The sequence below is a fragment of the Megalops cyprinoides genome, chromosome 3 (genome assembly GCF_013368585.1).
Source record: "Megalops cyprinoides isolate fMegCyp1 chromosome 3, fMegCyp1.pri, whole genome shotgun sequence".
In the NCBI taxonomy this organism is placed as follows: Eukaryota; Metazoa; Chordata; class Actinopteri; order Elopiformes; family Megalopidae; genus Megalops; species Megalops cyprinoides.
In genome coordinates this window covers 12,461,233-12,475,600 of record NC_050585.1, presented here as the reverse complement: position 1 = coordinate 12,475,600, position 14,368 = coordinate 12,461,233, and the positions used below count along the sequence as shown (strand labels likewise).

The 14,368-nt window shown below is 48.4% G+C and overlaps 1 protein-coding gene across 5 annotated transcripts in view; it reads right to left on the bottom strand.

Annotated features, from left to right (window-relative positions):
• Window positions 1-14,368, bottom strand: part of fam222ba (family with sequence similarity 222 member Ba) — a 45,540-nt gene that overhangs the window by 8,687 nt on the left and 22,485 nt on the right. For all 5 annotated transcript variants that reach the window (XM_036524337.1, XM_036524340.1, XM_036524342.1 and 2 more), the window contains one exon: window positions 472-599. In XM_036524337.1, coding sequence (XP_036380230.1) covers window positions 472-553 — 82 coding nt within the window. In that variant the 5' untranslated portion in view covers window positions 554-599. The remainder of the gene's footprint in view (window positions 1-471; window positions 600-14,368) is intronic.

The window sequence follows — 14,368 nt, the reverse complement described above, 5'->3', positions numbered from 1 at the left end:
CTTGCTCTCCCCCTCTCCTTCAGGAGGGATCTGCAGTACTGTGTCAGCGGGGCCGGTGTGGGAGCCTGTGTGGGAGCCTGTGTGGACGCGTTAACTATAATAGATTCGTTAACTATAATAGATTCTGTTAACTATAATAGATTCTTTAGGGTGAGTTCAGTCTGTAAAACAAGAGGACATAAATGGAAACTAGTTAAGAGTAAGTTCCGCACTGATGTAAGGAAATATTATTTTACACAAAGAGTTATCAATACATGGAATAGGTTGCCAGGTCATGTAGTTGAGGCAGAGACCCTTGCTGTGTTCAAGTCTAGACTTGATGCAGTTTTGGATACTCTTTAATTAAGAAATGGCGAGCTTAGTTGGGCCGAATGGCCTGTTCTCGTCATCATATGTTCTTATGTTCTTATGTTCTTATGTGGATTTTAGCGGCAGAGTGAGGCCGGAGGGGCGGGGTCGGGAGGCACTTACATTTCTGAAGTCCAGTGTTCATCTGCGAGTGGGAGAGAAGCTGGAGGGTGAGGTCACCTGGTCCTGGCAGACAGGCCAGCATTTCACACAGGCATCAATGCAACATGGGACACGCGCTCCTCGTCACACTGCAAGAGACACACAGAACAGACAGGAGGGGTCAGATGTTTGAAGAGCACTCAAGGGAGGGTAAATAATGGCGGCAGAGCAGCTGGACCTCCTTGAAAACTCTAGAATGATCTTAGCAGAAAGGCGCCAGACATGCTCCAATCTGATTCAACACAACGAAAGCCAGTTGTGGTCACTTCTCACAGACCTAACATTGTTGCTTCAATACCGACTGCCAACACAAACTTTAATTCTCTTTTTTTTGTCCATTTCAAAGGAGTGGATGTATGAACAATGCACCTTTCTGAAAAGGCCCAGTTATCTTTGTTTCATTCTAAAACAAAGGCCAACAATCATAGCAAAACACACGCACCGAGATTAAACCCGAGGCTTGTGGCACCGATTTTCACTTCAGTCTCAAATTTTTGCAGCCTTACTGCGTGACTAATTACACCGAGCAGAATCCTGAACCAATTAATTTTTTTGGTGGGGGGGGGGGGGATTTTAAGACATTAAAAAAAATCCCAGACACGCTTTTACAGGTCAAAACATTAAAGCCCGGAGCATGTTAATTGCCAGTTATTTTCCCTGAATCAACTCATTTTGTGTGTGTGCCGGGGAACGGATTAGGTCTACACAGTTTGTCAATTTAAGTCACCCCCCCCCCCCACCCCAACCCTCCGTGTGACGTCCAAACCAAAGCAACAGAAGCAGACAAACCTCTCGGATGAGAGGCAATTACCAGCGAGGAGCCCTGGCACCGCGGCATACCTCGGGTGACCGACGACGAGCAGCACTCTTCGCCAGCGCTGCACAAATGTACTCACTTAAAGCCTCAAAAGGTCAGGTTGACAGCTCATTTAATCCTCACAGCGAGGAAAACAAGCGTTAATGAAGCCGCGGGTTACATAAATACCTTGTGCGCTGCACCTGTGGGGGCAAGGGGGGGTGGGGGGGCGGGGGGCAGAGGGAGGGGCTGGCTTGTCGGAGCCAGATCTGAGGATTTTCGCTGCGTTCGGCGGCTGCCTCCCCGCTCCAGGCCCAGCCTCTGCAACCCCTCTTCCCCGATTTCCCGCACGAGCGCCATATGGTAACAATTCCTGTCCCTGATTTAATATGTCACGAGGCATTAACTTTAATAGGCCCGATATTTTATATTTCAATGAGATTTTACAGGCCGGGTGGCTTGATGTAGGAGAGGTTTTTTCTTTAATCTCTCTTTTTTTGGTATTTTTATTTATTTATTTATTTTTTTACAAAAGCAGGTAGACCCTTTCTGGACTGATAAAAATAATTAAAGGAGTGACAACAAGCTGCTATTAACAATGGGTAACAGCCTGCTGGATGTGTCCTTGTGAGCCTGTCAATGTGACAGTGAATATTTACAGCACACCTCCGCAGAGGTGCTACAGAGTGAAAGGTGCAGGAGAAGCTGATCACACAGCAAGAGGTTTTTTTTTAATGGAGGGGGGAGGATGGGGGGGGGTCAGGTTAAGCAGCCCGATTTCCCATTCCGCTGGCACACAGGCAGGGCCGCCCGGGGACCAGGCGGCCCCGGGTCCTTCCGACAGAGGGAATTATCTGCAGGCAGCCAGAGCACGGCCCCAGCGCGCCTGTGAATGTCAGAAAACTCGGAAGAGGAGCGGCAAAGGTCAGGCTATGGTAATGCCCGCTGCCAACGCCGCGCTGCTTTAGTGAGTGTAAAGGTTAATAAACATGTGGACATCAAAAACCTGCACACAGCGCTGGGGGAGGGAGGAGGAGGAGGAGGAGGAGGAGGAGGAGGAGGTGGAGGTGGAGAGGAGCGCTTTAGAGAGGATGAGAGAGAGAGGGAGAGGAAAAAAAAATCTCTTAATAGCAATATGTTCCTCGACCCGAGAGCGCCCTTCCCTCATCAGAGAGGGAGGAAGATTAGAAAACCATACTCCGAGAAGTAGATAAGGACATGGAAGGGAATCGAGAGCCCGGGCGCCGGTATCTCCGACGGAGGAGAAATAAGGACGGGGGGGGGAGGGAACAAGAGCTTTTCAGCGACGTCCTCTTAATCGTCAGTCATTCCACGAGAATAAACGCCGGCGCTCCCAGCTAAAAGCGGGTGTCAGCCTCGGCGGCAGAGATCAAACTTCCACGGCGGAAATATGACAGGGAAGGAACGTAATTGAATTTTGTTTCGGGTAGAGGAGAGCGAACTCTGAAGGGAAGGGAGAGCAAACCAAAAAAAGGCAGAGTTCCTTCAGCGCTGACCTGGGCACTGCCGAGTGCGGCCCAGCCAGGGGCATGGGGCACTAGTCAAGCGTTTGATGCTGACAACTCGAGACACTCAAAGGCACTGACGGTATTAAGCATCCAATGACTCACCCCTTCTTTCCCCTGGCGGTATCTACTCTCTAAAAGGTTTAAAGTGAAGAAAAGAGCCACCGTGACTTCTTTGCCTTTTCAAGTGACGGCAAATAAAAGGAGACTATGCAAAGTCAATATACAGCACTGAAAGGTAGAGCGGGATAGAGCAGCCAAATTCATCTGTCATTTTACAGTTCGCAAAAGTGTTGACCTATATTTTTTCCCCCTCTTGGGGGACCTGCACATCCCAAATGCTTTTGGGTTCCTGGAAAAAAAGACAGAGCGGGAAAAAGACTGGAAGCAAACACAATCTGACTGGTTAAGTTTTAAATGGTTTAAACCAGCTGATGCAGAAATAGCGAGGGCTAATAGGCTGCCACATTGTATGTTACATACAATAAATGTGCCATCTTAAAATAACAGACCAATGGGGTTTAATTCCATGTTTACACTGAGGTTATGGGTCCATAATAGCTGGGGAAAATCCAGTTCATGAATTTCAATGCAGACTCGCGAGAGCATTCTTAACAGAACACAAAACAGCCACAGAATGAAATTACTTTCCGTTAACGCCGGCGTTCAATTCTTCTCCTTCTGAAAGGAAAGAATAGGCCTATCCCGGATTCAAATCGGGCCATTCTCAAATTCCCTGCTCAGCAAGCTCTCGCAAATGCGACTTGTAAGTTTTCACATCAATTCTGCCTTCCTCACGCCATAAATCTACACAAATAAAGCAGCCGGGATTTGCGATACGGTGTTCGGTTACTAGAGGAGGGCTCGCAGGCATGTAGCACTCACTGTTCAAATTCTCCCAACGAGAGAAAAAAAAGGAACCTGATGACTACAGCAGATCCGCACTGGGCGCTTTAGCCGTGACATTTTACCATAGAAACCCTCATCTTTCAGGAATGTTATTTTTAAACAAAGGAGTTGGATTGTGTGTGTGCGTGTGTGTGTGTGTGTGTGTGTATGTGTGTGTGGGAGGGGCACCGTTTCCAAATACACAACACAAAAGGTGTCAGGACTAAACCTGTCAAACGAGGAAATTGCTTTGTTGTAGAGCAGGAGAGGAGAGAATTACATCGCACTGGGTATAACTGGGGAGGAGGTGGTGGTGGTGGGGGGGTATCTGTGAAATTAATCCCGAATGAGATACAACACTGAGGAGGAATAACTAATGAGCCTGTGACACTTTTTTAATTGAAGGTGAAATGAAGAAAAAAAAAAAAACAACAAGCAACCTTAAAAGGCGCAGAATGACACTGCGAGGTAGCTCTGCTGACACTGTGACGGAATGCTTTCATACGTTAAGACCAGTGACACCTCAAAGCATAAACCCTGACAGGAAAGGGAAAAAGCTCTCCATAAACGCACGCGTCCTCTCATCTTTCATCTTTCCTTAAGGTCCTTATTTATAACAACTGATTATACCCCGCTTTTTTGTCTCCTCTGACAGAACTGCCTCAACATGCCAGAGAAGAGATGCAACACATGAAGGTGCTGCATATGTCTGTGGGTTTACTTATGTCCTAGCCTGATCTTGCCTGCAGCCACATCATTACTAGCACTGATTCAACAGTAACGGGACAGCCAGGGGGTGTCCAGCCTGTGGCAACTCTCAGGCAGTAACAAATAGCAATCCGGAATTTCACTCTAATTGACTGAACACGGCAGCTAGGAGAGGGGCATTTGTGTTTCGTGCGTGTGTGTGTGTGGGGGGGGGGGGGGGGGGGGTAGTCAGTACTGGAGGGTGGTACAAAGCCAGTAGAGCCCACAGAAACTGAATCTTGACAGGAATACCAATTTCAGACCCCTCACAAGTGTCATTTGACAGACATGTTTACACCTCATAAAAATGCATTCTGGACGAGCTGCCACGGCACAAAGTGGATCGAAACTGAAAGGTGCCAATATTTATTTATTTCCGTCTTCGCCGCCGCCGCCGCCGGGCGCCGGACATGCCTCGCTGAAGGAATCCGGGGAGGGTTCTTTCAAAGAGCGACGGCCTATAACGCGGCAGCACGCGTCCTGCATTCTGAAGGTATTACTGGTCTGCACCCATGGGTTCAGTGTCCAAACCCGGGCCCGTATTCGATCCGGGCGATGTTATAAATAAGCCTTGCCATAAATCTCTGTAAAATATTTCCCCGCGCGGCCTTAGACGTCTCGCCAAAAAATGTCGGACAAAAGCGAGGCAAACTGTGCCAGAGCGAGGATCCACATTTTAGCTCCCCTCTCCGTGTTTATCTTTGCAGATGCTGCCACTCTGCAATTCATCTGGAGCGCCGACCAACTGTTTAAACACAGATTGGAAAATAATTTATGGCAGGCAGAACAGTAGCAGGAGGCCAAAAGCCAGGGGTATCCTGAGGGCTCGGAGAGCTGCTCTTTTCTCTAAGCAAGCCCCACAGGAGGGGGAAAAAAGAATACCAAGACTTCTCTTGGAATGTGTAACGAAGCTTGCGGCGTGCAATGTTCTCTGTGACAAAGTCAGTGAGGCTGACCAGTGGCATTCAGTCTGAGGGTAAAAATTCTCTCCACAATGTTATTTCTGTGCGACCCAATGCAAAATTCCCCTTCACACCCCCACCCTCCTAGCAGAGCCCTTGGTAAGCCAATCCTGAACTTGCTGTGGCACCTAAGATACAGCCATTAAGAGTGTCTGACTGACGCATGGCGAGAAATAAAAACTTAAACAGACCCTCTCCCAAAATGAAAAATACACATTCGGATGAGCAGACAAAATAGATGGAGACGGATATTGACACACATAAGCATCCGCAGCAAGTGGAGGGGGGAGAAGCAATTGCTTTAACCTGACAATTCAGATTGGTGTTGCCTGGGCAATAAATCAGCGGGAAGTTGCAATCCCCTGAAAGGCGACCATACTTGCGTTTCATAAGCCCTAATATTTCACATAGCTGCGGTGCACTCCTGCCAAAGGGGGATCGGGAGAGAGATTACTTTCTACAGCTACTTTGCCAAGAATTACGACAATGCAGAAAATAAATTCCTCTAAAACCTCAGAAAATCCCAAAATGTGTCGCTAGACGTGCTCACGGAGAAAACGGGGATGTGCGGACGTTCTCGAGCCTGACAGAAGGTGGAAAAAAAAAGCTCCTGCCAGCCTCCATCCCCCCCCGCCCCCCCGCGCCCCCAATAACCTGTCATAAATACACTGTTCTGTGTGTTCTTTGTTGCTGCAAATGCGTTAAGAGCTCACCGCTAATGCACAACAGAATTATTTGGGTTCACACAAAGAGGGAGAGGATTGATTTAATTCATGAACAGGTGCGTCCATTTGTATTACCCCCCCCCCATCGTCTCTTATCCAAAATTGGACGTCCTGGTGACAAATGGATGGCGCAATTATAAAATGCTTTTTAAGTGCGTTTGATTAGGATCTGCTCCGCCCGCGTGCTGAAACGCCCTGGGAGCTGTTCTGCACGAGCGGAGCTCCACGCCCCCCCCCTCGTCTCCAGGTGTTGCCGTACCTCGGGTTACTTCACGCGCCCTGCAAGCCGATCCGGGTCCGTGCAGCTGTTCTTCGCTTTGAAGGGCCTGAGCGCTCCACTCAGCAGTATTCCAACCCCCCCTAACCCCTGTGTTTGAGCTGAAAGGCCTTTCCTGCCGCACTGCTGACATTTTCCAGGAAGACTCTTCCTTTCCAAATACTTAACCTGGCCCTGACCAGCCCCAACCTGTTTATAAGAATCTGAGCAGTGCCATGACAGGATGCCCGAATTAGGAGGGGTCACCTCGATTACAGTAGCCCAAGCCCTGTTCACCCCTAAATCATTCTGAAGGACTTAGTTCAACACTTCAGAGTTGACCACACGGCCTAGCGAGGGAGGGGCGCCCACAGCGTGGAATCAGTCCTCTGTGTCAGTACCCTACATTACATTACTGTCATTGAGCAGATGCTCTTATCCAGAACAACTTACACAGGTCAAAATTGTACCGATTTATACAGCCAGATATTCACTGAGGCAACTGTGGGTGAAGTATCTTGCCCAAAGGTACAGCAGCACTGCCCCAGTGGGGAATCAAACCAGCAACCTTTCGGTTACAAGCCCTGTTCCTTACCATTATGCCACACTGCTGCCGGAGTACGAATCCAAACATTTCAAATCCAAACCTACCAGCCTTGATCTATACTGATGCGTGAATTTCAAGACGAACTTGTAATGGGGCCACAGCTTGGCGATTTGGTTATTTCAAGTACAAAAAAAAAAAAAAACAATAAAAAACATGTACAGATCATGGTTGCGTTTACCCCCAATTAGCTGCCATACTGCAGACAGCAAAGTTCAGATTATTAGCAGCATCTGTCTTGAGCTCTGTCGCTCGAAGGCAGACACATCAAAACAGGCTCGTGGAAAGAGAGCATTCCCCTCTGCGGGGTGCCTGGAAGGAGAAGCACCGCTGGGAATTAGAGGGGTTTGTGTTTCTGGTTCGACTCCCCTCCTGTTTGCGATGATGGCTCAGCCAACCCCCTCCCCCCTTTCCGCCAACCCCCTCCACCCTTTCCACCATCCCCCCCCCCAGCCAGGCTTGTTCTGAGGGAATGGGCAAACACACCGTCCCTCCCTGCCGCATCCCGACGGCAAACATTTCACAGCCATAAGCCGAGAGGAACATCTGGCCTTCTCGCTCGGCTCCCGGATCACCAGCACACGAGCGGGCCTCAGATCAACCTCCATTTCACTTTCTGCGGGAGCGGTAAGCCGCAGGGGGGGCGTCCGCACACCGGAATGTACACGGCAGGCTCTTTTTACCCTAAAGCGGGCAACGACACGTGAAACCAAATCACGCTTTTAACGGCACGTGGCCAAATGCGGGGTCCAAAATATTTAACGCTCCCAGGCGGCGGTGAGCAGGCTGCGTCCCGTAAACGTCAACCTCGGGGTCTGGTCCCCGCCTCGGCGAGCGCGGCTTTCCCCGGCGCCCGGGGACACATGCTCATCAAAGGCCCACGCGGTGAATAGCGGTAACACGCCCAGCGGCAGATGTTGCAGAAACCGACCCAGTTTCCAGCATTAGGGACGTGCACATCAAACAGTCAACAAAGGAGTCTGCCTTACCCGCGGTCAGCTGCAAAACGACACAGCCGAACTTTAAGTGTGACATCAAAAATAACAGCCAGAAACACCTGAGCTGCGCATGTTACCCTGTGACATCAATTGAGGGCAGACCCTTCGCCTTCTCAAATACCCCAGGCATTGGCAGTTGGCAAATTATTTGGGAAAACAGTATTTTTTTCACCAGACTCAAGTGTTCAGACAAAACGGCAGCACTGAACTCCATGTTACGCTGGTTCACGTTGCTCGCGGGCACCACATCACCAGCGCGAGAGCTTACCGCCATCCTTTTTAGCCATGAAAGAAAAACGTGCGCTGGACCTGCACAGCTGTTAGTGCAGGGAGCCCTGCAGAGCCGTTTCAGAGTTAAAGCTCTGCCTGTGATTTTCCGGCGCGGCGGTGGTGGAGAAGGGAGTGTTCTCCTTTCAGCCCCGTGTTGAACATCAGGAGGTCTCACGGATGTGCTAATTGGGGTCTCTGAAAGCGGTCCCCGCAGCCCTGAGTTCGACAGCAGAGAGGTAAATTAATCCTCTGAGCGCTTGTAGATCACTGAAACTTGGCCGCCGCTTCATCACACAGACTCAGCGGCTGCGGTGATTTAGCGCGGGCGGTGTGGGGTGGTGGGGGGAGGGGGGGTGGTTGTGCTTTTCGCCCGGGTCATCTCATAACCGTGCAGGGGCCGGGCGGATAACAACTGTGACGGGCACAGAGCCTTCAGCTGCGGCACCTCTGCAGCCCCGGCAGCCTCCGCCGCCGCTAGGCGGGACGCCTGGAACCGACTGTCTCACCGCACGCTTGTGGGAGCGGGGTTTTGGCCTGGGAGGAGACGCCGATGAACGATGGAACAGGTCCTGCGTCACGGTCCTCAAAAAAACGGCATTACAATAAATTATGGTAACCTTTGGAAGGAGGTATTAATAGTTTTTGGCTTCGGAACAGAAAAGGTGAGCTCATATTTCAAAGCCGGGAGAGGCATATGGCAGCCTTCCTCCTACTGTCTGATGCGCAGGCACGCGGTGCTCTCTGAGAGGAGTCAGAGTGCCGGGGAAGCGCCCCTCGCCTCTGCGGCCTCTGCCAAGTCCTGGCCTCATTACAGGGCCCCGCCCACCGCGGTTACTGATGCTGGGGCCGACAAATGTTATCCGTAATGTCAGTAATTTGCAAAATAACTGAGGGAAGACCATTTTGGAAAGATTTCCCTAAATTATCCCAGATTTAGGGTCTCAGTGGTTTCAAAACTACAGGGCGTATTACACATATTGCGTGGTAAAAGCTGCAGTTTATCTCTGCAGCTAATGCTACTCGCTAAACTCTCGACAGATACAGCTTATAGAAAGAAAAGTTTCAATACAGTTCCTGTGACAGTAGTGGTAATGTAAAAAGCAAACAGCTACTGAATTCAGTGAAGAAAACATGGCAAATGAAATTCAAGTCAATGTATCTTGGTACTAAACTGGTCAATCTTGCAGATAAACACCAATTACATTAAAGGTTGCAGCTCCCTCCCATCAAGCCGGCTACCAATCCAGCCACTTAATGTCCTGCCTACATTACCCCCACAGTTATCCTGAGCAGTATAATTGTAATCTTTTACAGTGCTGCTACATTTTGTCAGATATCTGTGCCTTATTTTGTACTTGGCAAACCAGATTTACAGTGATAGTTGCCTCAATTAATTTAAATAGTACCAATTTTCTGTTGAATGTTGGAAGAGCAGTGATGTTTTTAAAAACCGGTTCAATCTAGAAATTCCTCCTATCAGCAATTCAAATCCACAGAATTTGGAACTGCATTTGCCACAATTATGCATTAATATTAATTCAGAAAACCCTCCCTCGCCACATGTACACTGATCACGCCACAGAGAGGCCTGGAAAACAGTCAATTCGTAGAAAAGAAGATGAATGTTATACTGTTTATCAAGGCAAAAACAGGTTTTGCTGAAACAGAATACATTTGTCCAAAAAACAAGAGCCATGGGCAGGAAAACCAGTCACTGGCTATCCTCCTAAGGCCATTTCCAGTGAAAGCAATGTTGGCAGATTTCACATGCAGACCAGCTCAGCTCATGCAGACCAGCTCAGCTACTTGCGCTTGGCCTATGCTATGTTAGCATGTTAGCATGCGCAGTGTGCTGCTGCTGCTGCTGGGGAAGCAGATCTTTACACACTCTTCCCCTAGAGTTCTAAAGGTTGATTGAATGATTAACCCAGTTTCTCTACGCAGCTTTTAGTGGGGTGGGGGTGGGGGTGGGGGGGTTACAGCAGCGAAGCCCTGTGAATAATTAGATAATGAACATCGCGGTCTTTAACCAACAGCAGTCAATCAAATCTCGGAATTGGTGTCAGTGTTCAGGGCAAACTTGCCCCCACTGCGCAGAGAGCGCAAGCAGCGCTGTCCTGTGTTTGTACTGGCCACATTCAGGCTTACCTGCCCTCTACCACAAAGCCAAACATTAGTTAAAATGGCCGTTAGAATTTTTTGCTGAACTTCTGCAGGTGCAACAATAGAACTTTGGAACAGCTTGACGAAAGTATGCAGCTGTCAAATCATTTTTTACACCCCCCCACTTTTTGTAACATTTCTCACAGTAACACAACATAACGGAGCGCGATGACCTTCCTTCGCTGTGCTGTTTATTTATATGAAGGCTGTGCCACCACAGTGTGAGAAGGAGAACCTCCCCATTTCCAGCAGACCTGTTCTGGCCACAGTGGGTGCCGTACTGGAACGCGAGCCGAGGCCGCGGTCGGTCCTGGCCTGCGCAAAGTTACACCTGAAGGTAACGTAAACGTGCCAAATAAAAGCCACAGCCACACTGGGGCCGCAGCTTAGCTCAGTCTAAACACAGCATTAGTTCCTATCTACACGCCGGGCGGGCAGGCAGGCATGATAAAGCGATCAAAAATGCAGCCTTTTTATGAAACAGCACGGCCACCTTAGCGGGTCCTGACCAGATCCAGGGGATTTGTATATTAAAATATGGCAGAGCAGATTGAACTGAGAGCAAACAAACAATACTGTTTACCTTCCTCACAAAAGCATATCAGAATTTAATTACTTTTTCAGGCGGGAGAAGATGAGCTCAACCTGTTTCTACATGTAATATCTAAGGGGTGGGCTACTGTCAATTTCTCCAGGATAGCTGTTAAACACACCTGTAGTTCTCAGCTCCTCCAAACACTCGGGAGGTTTCAGCAACACCTGGTCCCCATTTGGGTGCAGGCTATTTACTATTAATTACAGAGAGCTGACACGGCGGGGTGGTAGACGTGCACCGGGACCCTGGAATGTCAAATACAGAATGATAAATAGAGCTCTGTGACTAAACACACATAGGCTTGAAGCAGCAAAGTGAGGACCCTGCCTGCTCCAAATTCTTCCCCCCCCCCCATCCCATACCCCTTTCTTTAAATCGCATACTGTAAAGTTAAACTCAGAGGCATTTTCATCCCGAGTTATACAAGATTGTGAGCTTGGAGATAAAACTTGACATTTTCCCTTCAATGGTCCCTTATAAACAACTCCTTTATACACGCGGTCTGGCCAGCGTAATGGGACGATTTTAGTATTCACTCCAGGGCTGCCCAGCCACGTACAAAGGAGGGAAATGGCAAAAGATAGGCTACTGTAATCATTGATTGCTGAAAGATGTCGAACAAAGGAGGCCAAACAAAACGGCTCCGCTTCCCTGTGGCATGTACCGCGTCAGTCCACTCAATGGCTGCAGAAAAGCACCCTTCCACACTCCCGGGTGGGGAGGGGGTGGAAATATAGAGCGGTAATTAGGGCTTTTTTTGTCTGAGGTTTGTTTGCGATGCCGGAGCCCGAAGTCTGCATCGACCCTCTGAAGGGCAGAGAGGTGCCCGGTCGCCACATGTAAACCTTCTGACGACGCATGAATGCTGAACCGCCGTAAATGTCACCCGAGACGCGGCAATGGCAAACATTTCCGCTATTCCCGTAAAAATTCACGAACCATTAAAATGCACCTGAGCACACCACCTTGCTAAACAATGCAAAGTATGAAAATCCAAAAAAACTACAAACCTACTGAATACTTTACAAGAAATGTTAGAAGCATACCAATATGACAAAATTATTCTGTCCATCTGAGCAAATTAATCAAATACTCTTTATCAGCATGGACAATGCAATTTCAGAGGCAAGTTTCATTTTACCTTAAATGGTTATGTGCGACAGTTTTTCTGCAGCATCCCTGGTGAATTATGCAAATTGTAATTTTCAAAGTTTTAAACAAACGACCATTGAAATTATTATGTTCTGACTCAGCCTTTGAAGGTCAAAATTTACCCTTTGCTGTAGCCCTTACAATAATGTCAGCCACATTTTACGACAGGAAGAATGTCATCTGGTTATTTTTCTCTGCTGGAGATAGCATTTGCTATCACTAACAATGGTCCCAAACAAGGACAGGGGTTAGGCCACATAAAGGCTTCCTTTCTAGGCCCCAAGTTGGGCTCTCACACACACACACACACACACACACACACACACACACACACACACACACACACACACACACACACACACACACACACACACAGAAAGGATCCTCTGACAGTTAAGTAACCAGGTCACCCTACAACGACATCTAAGCAGTGCCTCTTCACCTCACTAGCCCTCATCCCCCAACCCTTATCCCCACCAGCTCAATCCCTCCAAAACAATACCGCTTAGTCGTCTCAGATAACGGCTTTAACATTCAAAAGAAAATAAAAGCACCAAACAGGACAAACACTCCAGTGTCTGGAAAAAAAAAAGAAAAAAAGATTAGGGAAAGAAAAACAGGCATGCTTGTTTTCGCCCCTGTTGCAAACTTTCCACAGTTCTTATCTTAACAAAAGCGTGGCTTCAGACACAGCAATGGCAACCTCGTTACACTATCGCTCGTGGCTTTGAATCTCACGCCGGCGAGACCCAGCTGTAATGCCACGTTGTTTGCAGCATACCAGCACAAACAGCACGTCCACACTCAGCTTCCACAGCTGCTGTAAGAGTCACCTCTGCTGGTGTGCGGGAAGCGTCCATGCCACCTATGCCAGACACTTGGGACAGTACAAAAAAACATGGTGTCAACGTGGTTAGAGACCATGTGACTCTCAACCTGCGTCACAGATAATTGGGTCAGAGGTCATGTGGGTGCGGTGCCGGGTCCTGATTCGTGCCTGCGCCCGTAATAGACAGCGACCTACAGTAAAGGCCAGCAGAGACAAATGAGCCCCACTTTAGAATTTCAACAACCCCGCAACAGCCAGATCAGCCATCAACAGAGATGTCTCATGAGACGTGGCCTGATTACAAATTCAACCTACAGCAGATACCAAAACAAAGACAGCTCTCGACCCAGGCAAAGTCAGTCAACCGATGGGCACAACAACCCCACACTTCATCAAGTTGTTTTTCAAAACTGCACTTAGATCTACTTGATTACCTTCTGCACGGGCTAGAATTCACAGCAGCATACCTGTGAGGACAAAATATTTTGCATTCTTGGGATGGCAAACCAAAAGCTTCCTCACTGGGTTACCATTCAAGTGCACTGTGCATCTGCTAAGGCCACCTGCTTGTCTAAGAGGAATGTGGGAGATAACCAAAGGCAGGCCCTTCAGGTCATCACAAAGGCCCACAGGCAGGAAAAAGAGACATGAGGAAAATATGAATGGCTTGCCAGACATATGATCGCTGTCACAGTGTGGCGAATATTTTCAGCAAGGAACACTGCAGTTTGATCTACGTCCAAAGATCTGTGCAGTGATCATGGCTGATTCCGGAAGGTCGAGGCATCGGGCTAAATCAAACAGCAACGCAGTATGGCCTGACATTACAGCCTCAGGGCCATAGGGCTGATGTAGGTGGGAGCCTTCATGCATACACCACTCCCGAATAATAGTAGCTTAGACGGTGGTGTGTGGGCATATCCAACCGGTTTGCTCGGCCCCCTGGAAGGAGTAGGCTGTGGTGTTGTTTGAGTTGGTGGCAAGTATCACGCCTCTGATGTGGAAATTAAGAGAATGGCAACATGCTCTCTTGGCAGTCCACACTTTTGCTATTTGAGCTTTCTCAAGCTGGAAGGTGAGGTCTCCAAAGTATTTTTTTACCCTCTTACAAAGTAAGTGTTAATAATGCTGAAATGTTTGGGAAAAACAAATGAGCTCATAGCTGCACTTATCTATCCCCCCGCGATGTAATTAACACAAAAGTGAGCTGCATGAGCAAAACATGACTAACTGCAATGAGATTTCACAACATCACCTTTAGGTTAAAAACAATCAAGCAACAACAGTATACTGCTATTTAATCTGAACTGGCCAAGGTTTTACAGGGAACGGCCAATGTTCCTTGTA